The sequence below is a fragment of the Lethenteron reissneri genome, chromosome 17 (assembly GCF_015708825.2).
Source record: "Lethenteron reissneri isolate LAM-NWPU_2019-01 chromosome 17, ASM1570882v1, whole genome shotgun sequence".
NCBI lineage: Eukaryota > Metazoa > Chordata > Hyperoartia > Petromyzontiformes > Petromyzontidae > Lethenteron > Lethenteron reissneri.
Window position 1 is genome coordinate 7,144,331 of NC_083795.1, and position 12,974 is coordinate 7,157,304.

The 12,974-nt window shown below is 49.9% G+C and overlaps 1 protein-coding gene across 1 annotated transcript in view; it reads right to left on the bottom strand.

Moving 5' to 3' along the window:
- SFXN5 (sideroflexin 5) overlaps positions 1–12,974 on the bottom strand; it is a 135,324-nt gene that overhangs the window by 60,729 nt on the left and 61,621 nt on the right. Inside the window, exons 7-9 of the mRNA XM_061552992.1 lie at positions 7,641–7,694; positions 6,914–6,970; positions 3,989–4,054 (exon numbers count right to left, since the gene is read on the bottom strand). Coding sequence (XP_061408976.1) covers positions 3,989–4,054; positions 6,914–6,970; positions 7,641–7,694 — 177 coding nt within the window. The remainder of the gene's footprint in view (positions 1–3,988; positions 4,055–6,913; positions 6,971–7,640; positions 7,695–12,974) is intronic.

A 12,974-nucleotide genomic window follows, 5' to 3' on the forward strand; every position in this document is an offset into this window, starting at 1 on the left:
CAGGCACACGCACACACAGACACACACATACACAGACACACACACAAACGTACCAGACATGTGCACGATTGCTAGCTCATTAAAAGGAGATCGAACCTCGGCTATACAAGTGTCACACACAAGTCAGGTGTTTACTTTCAGAATAGTAGCTGGCCTACTTACAGCATCTCCATCGCGAGGTTACCCAGAATGCACCACATGCTTGTCAGACCTCGGAAGCTAAGTAGCCTTTGGGCCTGGGAAGTACAGGTTGTTACAGGCTGCAAGGCTAGGCAGTAGGAAAGCCGATGGCAGGCAGCACAAAAATATATATTTTTGGACTGTACCTCGACACTAATGCTTACGTAGGATCCTGCGTTAACCCCCACGTTGGGCAAATTAGCGCGGTCCGAACAGAAAAACAGAACGCAAGACGCACACCCGCATTAAGCACCACACCCAGGTAGCCACCTAGGAGAAGGCAAAGCGAGCTGTCCGTGTGTCGTACTGCCCCTGTGTCGTATCGCGCGTCTGTGTCGTACTGCACGCGCGTCGTTCCGCACGGCGTCCAACAATTCGTTCCGCGTGCCGGAGAGCTCCAGCTGCACATGGAGCGAAAACGTCCGACACGTACGTGTGTATCTATGTTGAACTTCTTTTGCACCGTACGTAGCCAACCGTGCTACTCGGAGGTGCATGGGGGGGGGGGGTGGGAGGCGAAGGACAACCAACTAAACACACACAAAAAGTGAGGAGGACAACGGGCCAAACGACGCGGGGCACAATCCGAGAAATGCACTGGAGCGCCACCGCGAAAAAACTTCCTCCGCAGTACGACCTTTTCTTTTGTGAAAACTAATTTTCTCTTCCGGCTGCCGCGTGGCTCCGGTTAAGATCCCCGACTCAAATCCCGGGGCTCATCGCCAAGCACGGCAAAGCGACCGAGGATTTTCAAATTCCGCTCGCCAGGTGCGATTCCCGGAGGTCGCGCGGGCGGGGGGGGGGGGGGACTCCTGCCCGCCACGTGGACGTGGGAATTGAAAGCGTGGTGAACTCACCGAGAGGCGAGTAAAAAAAAACTGGGGGGCGCGTAGCCATTTCGGTTCCCGGCTGCGGGTGGAAAAAGATAACGGCTGCGTTTCCTCGACGACGCAGCTGGGGCTGCCGACACACGGAGCTTAGCGGAGATTGGAGATGATTTGGATGTTGACACCCTTCGGCGTGACACGTCGCATCAACACCCTCGCCGGATGTCAAGGGCGACCGGGCGCTGCGGGGGGGGAGGCGTGGGGCCAGCCGAGATTAGCGGCGTGTGGCGCGCGCTTAGAGCAAGCGGTGCAAGACGGAGCGCTGTTATCACAGACGGCACCGCGCAAAATGTTCCATTTCCTTTCGGCATTCTCATGCTGAGGACCGAGTGCGTCGTGATCCGGCGACTTGATGATCTGTCACGATTCATGGGTCGCGGTACTTTCATTCTATATTTTTTAAATACATTTTATCCGAACTATCTTTGTATGTGTTGTCTGTCGCGCCTGTTCACCGTTTGTACTTTCTCACTTGTTTTTCCTCGCTCTGTCTGACTTCTACCATCTCACGTGGTCTGTAATTTATTTTGTATTAACGGTCTTGTATTTCCCGTTACATAGATATTGCTTGCCTTGTTTGTGCTGTCTCGTAAGCTCCGGGAGCCGAACGCATCAGATGTAATGTACAGCCCTTTATCAATCCACTGCTGGATTAAGGCCATCGCACGTTTACAAAGACAAAGATCCCCCATATAGTCTTAACAGACTGTTAGGGCAAGTGCTGTTAGTAAGCACCTATGAAGGCCGGCACGGTACACGAGGAGAGGGGGGGGTGGCCAGCACCAAGCCAGGTCGCCTTTGTCTCCCCAGTAGACGATGTTTACACACCGCACCAGGTACTCATCTGAGGCTGAGTCAACCAAGGGGAGGCCCAGGACCGGTTCAGATAATCAGTCACTGGGTGTTGGCCGTGAGTGGGAATCGAACTCGCGTCATCGGAAGTCGCAGCGCAACGCGCTCACCGCTGCACTACTGCTCCCCATAATCCACTTTCATTTCTCACGCACATTTCCTTCAACGCACTGCATCGGTAGCGTACGAAAATCGACGTTCAATCGATAAGCCGCGTACATCGTTACGTGGCCAACGGCGAGCGACGTGCTGCTATGCTGCCAGACTCTGGTAGGGCCGTGTGGTCCGCGATGGGGTTAGGTAAGTAAATAAATAATGTGCACATGCCTGGGGCTAGCGAGCCGGAACACACAGGAAATTACAGGTAATGCCGTACACCCAGGAGTGGCGGAGTGGGGGCATTGGGGTCAACCCCAGCAAAGCAAAGGCGCTAGTGGAAGAACAAATGAAGTCGGCAGGCTTCCCCCATCAGCTGTGCCCATCATAAAAAAAGGAGCACCGGGCCATGATCGATCCACTGCTGGATTAACGGCCCACCCAGAAAAACCCGTCGCATATCCCCCAACGGTGTTGCAATGCTAAAACAGTCCTCCCATGGCCAACGTGCCAGCTGATTTAATCGTTCCGTCTCCTTGATGGACGTGCTCTTCGTTTCTCTCTCTTTGCTGCGTTACAACTTCGGCTGCCGCTCAGTCGTTACTCTTGCCCATCGGCAATCATCCCTTCGAGCGACACGGCCTGCCTTATCGCTCAAAACGATGTCGTTAACCTGCCTGTGTATACGTACGTACGTATGTTGAACTTATTTCGAACCGTACGTAGCCAACCGTGATAATCGGGGGTGGGGGCGGCAACAAACTAAACACAAAAAGCAGCTCGAAAGAAATTTGCTTTCAATTTAGATTTAAAATTGTATAGCTCCACCGGCTTTCTAACACGTTTCCTAATCCACTGCATTAACCAATTCTAACACTTTTGTTTGACAGCGGTTTGTAATTATTGTGTGTGACAAATACGCGTACGACTTTTAGTTGAAGCTCCTAATAGCTGCTGATAATTATACTTCACGTGTTTGTTTGTTTTTTTTTATATTTGTATTCGGCGAGGGTGATGATCGTAGTTTATCCCAACTAAGCACGTGCCTCGTTCATCAGCCATGTATAAATTATTTGGCTAATTTTAAAAGAGTGTCGCTCTCCTTTGGCATCATTGTCCACTACGTATGTCGCATTGCGGAGCCGCGTGAGATGGCGACAGCTCAGAGAGGCCTTCATCCAGCAGCAGATTGATCGTGGCTGACGATAACTGATTTATTATGCACACGTGAAAATATGCAACTATATCCTTGACACACATATTGAATGGAAATATCGTTTTTAGAAATCAAAACACATCATATTTCAATAAGTAAAGCACATGAATGACAATTTGTATTGTCTAAGCTGATGTATTAATGCTACTGTTGAAAATGCTGGTGTTATGTAACGCTGTATATGTTTTTGAGAAAAATATTAAACGGCTCTCGTTTGATTTTTTAAAAGTATAATGCATCATTCAAAGCGTTAGAGCTTAGGGTCAGGGTGGCTGAATGTAAGAGTAGCTATGGCTGTGACGATGGCTGTGTTAGTGCAGAGCAGTAGTGTCGTGGTTAGCGTACTGCGCCATGAACCTGGTGACCCGAGTTTAATTCCTGCTCACAGCCAACACCAGTGACAATTATCTGAACCAGTTCTGGGCCTCCCCTAGGCCGACTTAGCATCAAGTGAGTACCTGGCGCAAAGTGTAAACCCTCACCACTGGGGAGACAAAGGCGGCCGGGCATGGCGCCGTCCAGCTACGCCCTCGTGTGCCGTGCCGCGCTTCAATACGTGCTCGCAATCAGCACTTGCCCCAACCATCTGTTAAGGCTATACAGGGGATATTTATATTTGTGTTTTTGAATCCGACAATGGCTGTGGTTGTGACAAGAGGCTGTAGTTTAACGGTGAGAGCGACTGCGGTTGAACGTGACACTCAAGAGAGAGTGTGACCCTGGCTGCGAGGGTGGCCTGTGGTGACGGAACACTCACCGCGAGCACCACCGCGCTGCCCACTGCTCCCAGGTATCCCTGCACGAAGCGCGCGGTCGGCGTTGGCTGTGGTGGGCAAAAGGCGCAGAAACGTCGAGGTCACAGGCGAGAAATGGAGAAAACAACGTTTTGACTTGCGATCGAATTCGCACGCGCGAGCGCGCTAAAGTGCTTCAACATCGCAGTAATTACAAGTACAGTATCGAAGCGACAAGATCCGTGCGATTTAACCGAATGTAACTCCGCGACGGAACATTAACCAACGTATTTTCACCAACGCCCAAAAACAATAACGACGTTTGTCGTTGCTGCCGTTGAATTAAACGAGATGTTTGTGAACGGTGCGGTAATATTAGCAGAGGGCACGATGCTTCAGTCCTCCACTATTACGCTCATGTTAGCGAGCAGAGCATTTCCCAGAATGCTCGATACATTTACACAATAACAAATTAAACAGTCACAGCCCTTTGACAAATCCGCTGCTGGATGAGGCCTAAAGATACAAATGAGGCTCATGGGGTGCCGTTGTGGAGAGATGTTAACTCCCTTGGCTGGTATGCAGGAAGTCGTGGGTGGGTTCAATCTCGAACCAGACGCCTGTACATTTGGAGTTTGCATTTTCTCCCCGTGGCCGCGTGGATTTTTCTCCGCGTCCTCAGATTTTCCCCTCTACATTTGTAAACATGCATTTATAGTATTCTTGGTTCTTTCGGTAAAGTCACGTAGAAGGGAAATAATAAAATAATACAAATAAAACATGATAAAATACAAATACTTTATTATTTCCCTTCTACGTGACTTTACCGAAAGAACCAAGAAGATGAATCCCTGCAGTCACGAAAGCTTTAAATCGAAAAATGCATTTATAGTGTTTGACTGCAATCAATTTCCACGTGATAAGCCGCTTAGTTGAAAAACAGCTATATAGCGCAGTGGGCCTTACCTGGTAAATTAAAATTGTTTAGTTGAAAGTTTAGATACGATGATAAAAAAAAAACATTTCTAGATGTACATTCTTATTTTTGTTACAATTAATATAATAACCCTCCACAGCTTAAACAACAACAACAACAATAAAAAGTCAACGCGCTCGTCGATAACAACGCGGCATTAAAAGTGGGCAAGTAAAAATAACGTGGGCGACGTTTTGGGGCTTTGGGCCGTCTTCTTCACAGCGCACGGCGGGGTGCGTGTGGGGGGTGCGGGGGGTGCGGGGGGTGCAGGAGGAGACGGTGATGGCAATGTCCTTACGCTCGTGATGCGTCCGCTAAATTGTGCTCTGCAGGGCTCGAATTACTTGCGATGACTGCAAATTCACCGATATCACCGAGGGGCGGCCGGTGTAAAAAAACAAAGGAATGCGGCAAGCGCGTAATAAAACGCAGAACAAAAAAAACGCCATTCAAAACTTAAAATAAGAAGGGATACTTTAAGTGTAAGCGTATGACATGCTGATGTAACTCTTAGGCCAATGGAGCAGAATAAAAGTATACAATTCAAGGCAAGAATAATACAAAAACACTGTTCAATCGAATAACAGGCCCGAATCGTAACGATTAGTCGAATCGATGTCAGGGGGAGGGTGGTTAATGGCTGGTTAATTCTTAGGTAGCGGCCAGTGACCCTATCGGGTGGACATGTGGGTGCTGTTTGGACGCGGCAGGGGATAGGAGGGCAGTCAGGTGGGCTTGGCACCGCCGACAGCTTTCATGGACCCGACTTTGATGTCTCCCGAGGCCGGCCAAGGGAGGTAATGGATATCCCGGAGGCAGGGGGGGGGCATCGCCATCCCTCGTATCATCTGCCGCGAGGTCCTGACACGGAGAGTTCGTGCGCCGCGGCCGGAAAGAGAAGCAACGATGGCCCTCCGGTAAAGAACACTGGGCGCTGTTGTTGTTTGTTGGCCAGCGAAGCGAGGCTTTAGGGCCGGGATTAGTCACCTGAACCTGGGAGCCCGAGAAGAAAGAGCGAGACAGCGAGCGAGCGAGCGGAGTGAGCAAGGGGACAAAGCGCTACTTCGCCGTTTGCGTGCGAGCGTCGCTCGTTTTTATTATTGTTCTCGCGCGATGCAATGCGCACAAAAACCAATTAGGGCGAAAACAATTTGAGCTCGAGCGTCGGTTTGCCACTTTAATTGGCGGCGCTACTCGGAAACATCGACGTGTTTTGAAGTGCGGCGCACGCGTACCCCCCCCCCCCCCCGCTTTGCAAGAAGCGAGCGGGGGGGGGGACTCGGGCGTGCTGCTCACGGCCGCCGAAATCACGCGACCCGCGATCGAGTGCTCGCCGTCGTAATGAGAGCGTGTGCATCACGCACCACGAAGGGGCACCCCCCTCCCCTCCCTCCCCTACCTCCCCTCCATCCCTCCCCTCTCCTCCCACCATGCCTCTCCATTGACCCACACCCATCCAACCCCTCCCCAACATCTCGCTAGTCCTATTAAAACGTAACGTTGCGACCTTCCACTGCTGCCTGTTGACTAATTGTTAACGGTCGGGTTTGTACGAGGCTGGCGTGTTTTCTCTAAATAGGGATCTTTGTTCCGCGGATTCGCTTCCGGGGGGGGGTTGGCCGGCCTTCTTACTGCGTCTGATCACTCGCAAAGCATTTGGAAAATGTATTTCCAAGCGTTGTAAGTCTACGATGTGCGCTATGAGCAACGGCACTGAAAGGCGAACAACAAGTGAGAAGGGGGAATATTTAACGCGCCGGAGATGCGGTACGGGTAACGTTTGAGTCGGTGCGAAGAATTAACGCGTGAGAATGGCCGACTAGTTGGTCAGGATTAGGGGTTAGAATTCGCCTCTCTTTCCCATTACGATGCACGACCTTTACATTAATTCGCCCATTTGTTTTTAACGTATGTATGCATGCATGTAACATGCATGTATGTATACTAACGTCGCCGCACACAGGATCCTCACCTTGCTGGCGTTGCGGTTGGCGTAGTTCACGCACGCGTTGTGACTTTGGTTCAGCCACTGCAAAGGACGGCAACAGGGGTGGGGGGGGGTGGATCGCGTCGCGATGACACGGGCTCCGTTACACGAGCGGTGGAACGAAACGTCGCGGCGGCCTGCGCGGAGCTGCGGTTACCGCACTCAGCCGCTGACCCTCGACAAGTCAGGAGCCGACAGCAATAGAAGCGGCGTGCGCCTGCCATGAACCGATGTGCTCATATTTGAGCGAGCGCAGCCAAATCCGACGGCCACGGATAATCCAGCGCTAAACGTACATGTAAAGATGAACCCGAACAGGACTGCGTCGCCAGCAAAGACTCCTCTCGCTATTTTTTTGGTGGAACGTTTTAATTATTTCAGTAGGAACGGCCCAATGAGCTGCTGCTAGCGCCTGTTTCATTGGGCGTCCTGCGACGACGGTCGAGATGTCGTACAGAACAGGATCTGAGTTGCAATCATGGCCACAGAGGTGGCGATACACGCAGCCAGTATCGGTAGGCACTTAGCACGTTATAGGAACAGTGGACCGGTCACAAAATGTAACAAAAACAAAACGACTACATTCTTTTCTGAACAAATTTTTTTTTTTTTTTTTCACAAAGGGAATTAGAAATAATGGCGAGTAATGCTGTAAGTGAATTTTCGTGAAAACAATGTTTGGAACTAAATGTTTTGGAGAAAGCAAACATACCTGCCAAAAGACCGTGGTGGCGAGCGTCTGATTGGGGAGTAGGAGGCCAACAACCTGTTGATGAGAGGACACGATTCTCCAGTTGTAAACAACACCCATGGCACACACAACATCACCAGTTGTTACTGCATTGACAATGCACAATGTCTACACACCTCAAATAATAAAACCATCACATGGGACGACGATTTATGAGTTACAGGACCCATTGCCTGCACGTCAGGTTTCGGGAGGCCTTTATCCAGCAGTGGCTTGGTCATGGCTGCTGCTGCTGCTGATGACGATAAGCAATGTGACTGAGAGAGTGAGAGAGAGAAAAGTTTTTGTTGAACCCAAGTACCATCCACCTTGTGGCGAGAGTGAACGTGACTCTTGCCATGCTTTACCGTGGGGCGTGCAACAATGCTCCGATTCACCGATTCATGGAGAAATATTGATCCGTCAATTAATATTGATCCTACATGCTTCAACTCACACGTGTACAAATCTGTTGTTTTTTTTATTCGTATCGTGGTTCACACGTTGCACTGTAAACAATACATTTAGTTCCGGGCCACAGCTAACATCAGTGGCAAAATGATATCCAAACTGGTCTCGAAGCACCTTCTGCTCCCTCCACCAACCCGCATTGACCAGCGTGACGAAGTATGGTCAAACAACTTCCACGGACGACATAGCACGGGGCAGGCCTTCATTCAGTAGTTGATTAAGAGTGGTTTAAGAGTGGTTTAAGAGTGGATTAAGAGTTGTAAACCATTACAGCCAAAAGAGGCTCTGCCATTCACCACATGGTTCACGAAACAACAATGTTCTTGAATTTAATTGTGAGCATGCATTGCGTCATAAGAGTGGGGGGTTTCGGTGGAGGGGGGGTGAATTGGGGGGAGGGGAGGACGGGGAGTGGTGGGTGGGGGGTGTAAATCAGTTCACCCCTCCTTTGGGGGGCGGGGGCAGTGGGGGTCACAGGTCATTATTAAGTGCCATGTGGGAGCACGCAGAGCCCAGCACCTGTGAGTAAACCCAATAGGCCGCACGTGGCGGTGGCCAGACACGTTCTCATCATCGCCATCGTCAGCCAGGAGCGATCCACTGCTGGATCAAGGCCTCTCCAAGGCCTTTGCGATCTCTCGCGGCCCTGCAGTGCAATGATACAATAAAAAAAACTCCTTGCGCCCGCAGACGGGGCCCCATTTCAGTCGCTACCACCTCCTTGGTGGCCATTCTGTCTCTCTCGTGTGTGCTCCTTCCTTTGGCTGACACTCAGTTCCTATTCTTGCCCAGCGACGCGTCCTGCCCAAGGCAACCTACTTTTCATAAATGACGTCTTTAACGGTCGACGTCTCGAATGCATTCCCCATCCTTTGGCCACCACTCCGTTTTTATTTGTCGAGCACTGGGCCACTAATCCCTCCTAGCCCTGACGTGTGCTGTCCCAAGTCCACTTAATATTCTTTAACAAAAGCTATGCCGCCTTTGGCCTGCGTACGTTTTCGACCGCGTGCGTTGAAAGCACCAACTGTGGCACTTTCAAGACGTGACGAGAAACCTTGCGGATGGGAAAATGTGAATGCATTCAAGGAAGGGATGAATCCACCTTAGCAGTCGAACCGACATTTACAAGGTGCGTAGGTGGATGGAGGCCTTGAAAGAAAGGATTGGTGGGGTGTTGGCAAAGTAACTGGGCTATGTGAGACCACGCTTACCCACATGTGTTAAGTTTCCTGGGAAAATACGATCGTGCGGATATCCAATTATTCGGAAATATGCTTCGCCGTATGATTTATCGCCTGTGTTTTAGAGCAATTCTTTTTCTGTCTTCCGAAAATTGTGATTTGCAAACGCGCCGCAATTGACATATGGTATTAGAATGCTTATTGCGCCCCAATTTAGGGTTTAATTTCAGAAAGCTATAATTAAAATAAAACTTTCGAGATAAAGCTCATTAAAACGTTTGTGAACGAATAGCAAATTGGAATTAGATGACAGATGTCAAAAAAACAAAAATGTGGTGCACGGCAAGGTTCAGCGATTTCTTTTTTCGTCACAAAAGGAGAAACATCACTCGCTCGTTCACGTTTCCAATGGTGCCCCACTCCTTTTTACAAACAAGATAAATATTTTCGCGCAAAAAAATAACCTGGGTTTGCGCTGCTAAATCTGTCGGGTTTTAAACGGACCATTGTAAGAAGAAATGTCGGCGAAAACAGCAAAAACGGCGCGTTAAATTATCCGCCCCAAATTAGACGAAGTAAGATTCTGGGTGATCATTAAAAAGACAACAGAAATAAATATATAATATACCCGATGTGTATATTTAAAATTGGATTAGGTGACGTTATTGAAAATGTTAATTGCAGATTTTTACTCAGACTTTACCGCTTCTTTTGAAAGTGTTTTTTTTTCCTCTCGTAATGGGAGAGAAAAAAATATAATTCTGTGCACTTACACCGTACGTACATTTCAACATATATAATTATTACCATTATAATGTACAGCCCCCTGTAAAATCAACTTGCCGGATGAAGGCCTCCCGACGCTGGGCTCATCATCATGGGGGTTGTGTCTGGGCCCTCCGTCGCCAACACCCGGGCAAGCACGGGTTGAAGAATCGCGGCGACGCAAGCAGTTCGGAAATCGCTCGCCACCGACGCCAGCTATGGGCGGCGTTCGATTCAGGTCGCTGGGTTCGTAGCGCAGTTCGCTGGACCACTGTGCCACCCCAAAGACAAAGATCCCCCCCCACCCCCCCCGGCGGCCACATAGCCTTCAACAGAATGTCCGGGGCAAGTGCTGTTAGCGAGCACCTATGAAGGCCGGCACGGCGCACATGGCACGGACTAACAAACACACACCCCCGGTTATCTTTGACTGCCTCAGTGCTGATATTTACACACCGCACCAGGTACTCATTTAAGGCTGAGTCGACCTAGGGGATGCCTAGAACAGAGTTCTGGTAATTGCCATTGAAGTTGGCCATGAATAGGAATTGATCTCGCGTCACCAGGTGCCGTGCGATAACCAGCACACGAGGCGCGAGCACGCTACGCAATCTCACGCACTCCTACACACGTCAGGCAATTCCCACAAGTGTCTCCATTTAAAGGATTATTTGAAGCCCGTGCGGCTAAGAGACTGTATCGTCATCACGCACATTCACAAAGTTAAACGCGGTCCTTCTTACCTACCTGCGAAACAGGGCTCCAATGACACACGTAAATGGGCAATTTGTATCCAATAACCCTACAATGTTATTCCACGGAATTCTCCATAATGGCTGTCATGTGCCACCCGTCAAAGGTTGAGCTCATGTTGATCTTGGGTCATCCACCAAAAATTCAGATCTTAAGATAACACCGGGGGCTGCTAAAAAAAAAAAACACTCTCGGTCGTAGCCCGGCGGCACGGAGTGGGATCTGCTGTGGCACATTTCTGCTGGAGCAGCAAGCCGCCCCCGCGAGGAGCCCCCCCCCCGCGAGGAGCCCCCGTCGGCGACCGGACACGGCGGGGGGCTTACGCTCGCGCCATTCGAAGCCAATAAATAGCGCCGGGCTTGGGTGTAAATTTTTTTTTTTTTACTCTGCCAAAAATTGGCTTAGTGGGGGGGAGGTGCTGGGCGGGCGGGTGAGCGAGCGGTGCTCAGCTGTGTGGGCTAATCAGGAGGCCTGCGGCAGTGGCGGCGCGAGAGCCGAAGAGGGCGTGAGCGGTGTTAACGCCGCACACGTGGGCTGCCCTTCGCCTGCCCCCCGTTTAACCACAAACATGTGGGGTGGGGTGGGGGGGGGGCACTGGGGGGGCACTGCCAACCCACCCAACGCCTCCCCCCCCACCACCACCGTCATCCCCCGCCACCCACCGCCAACACAAATTTGCCACATTCCACCTAACAACCTCCCCTCGACGTCAGTGTCAGATCCACACAGGAGCCAGCGTTCGTTGTTTTTCTGGCAAGATTCAAGGCAGGGACGAGCCTGTGCTTTAGGGTTTTGCTCTTTGTGTCACGGTTAATAAGAATTATACTTTCATTTTATATAGCGTCATTCATGCCAACAGCATCCCACAATGCTGTACATTATTTATGAGGACCAAATCCCATATACGCGGTTGGGGAGGTACGACGCGAAAGAAGCCCAACATACACACACCTATATACCAAGCCAATGGAAACTGTACTACCAATTAAAGTTTAAAAAATTTGATTTTTTTTTTTAGAAATGGCACCAAAACAAAAAAATCACAGGCCCAAAGGCCAAGTGTGCAAGCGGCCAGGGGACTCAGTGTGCCGATGATGTGCAGTGCAGATAAGAACCGACGTCGTTCTTTAACTGTGTGAGGTTAGGGGAACTCGGGTAAAAGAGATGATGGGAGTTCTAAAGGCAGCAAGGGAGAGCAAAAAGGACAGAATAGTCGATGAGTTACGTGACCTTTAGAAGCTTGAGGCCGGGTTGTACCTGGATGGGAGACTGACAGGGAAAACCAGGTGCTGGTAGACTTGGGCTGATGTGAGCAGGAGATGGCAGTGTAAGTGTGGATTCCTGAATCAATCCGTGGAGGAGCATTACGTGCAACCACTCGTTTTGTGTGGCATTTCTCCGGACACGTGCTGAAGGATCGTTCATGGTACTGGTAAAACATTATACTGCAGGGACCTGCAGAAAAATGGTCTTGTGACTCGGCGGTGGGTGTTCTGTGTAAAGGGGCATTGTCCTTATCATGATGAGGAAGAGAATGGAGGGGGGGGGGTAGAGCAGAGACACTTTTCACATATTCGGAAAACGTTACCACTTCAGTGACAGCTCATACAATAGCAGGTTACATTGAAATAACAACACTGCTTTGTTTTGCTCCGAGTAAAATTAAAGAAAGATTTAGACATTCCAGCTGACCGCCCTTCTTCAGTCCACCGGCAATCTTCAGGCCAGACAGCTAAAATGTCAATAACTTCCTCTCCACTCCCGACGAGAGTAAAAGAAAACCCCGTTATTATTTTAAATTATCCGGTTATTCGCCCTTTATTTATTGACGGGTAAGCAGACTTGAAAGCTATTATTACAAATGATTGGCATTAATGACCGCGTGCGATTAATGGTGACGACTTCCAGCCCTGCGTTCGAAAGACGGAGAAAGCGCCTCCGGTCCACCACCTCCCCCCCCACCCCCACCTGGTTCATTGCAATCATGAAACTATGTAGAGTAAGGAGTGGGATGTATTTAATCCATTAAACGATACTTCGACTCGAGTCTCTTCTGGTTAATATCACTTGAGCAGATGGCCCTACGTTGCAGATTTCCTGAGTGAACAATTTGTATTGTTATTTCCAGATTTGAAGCTTTCGT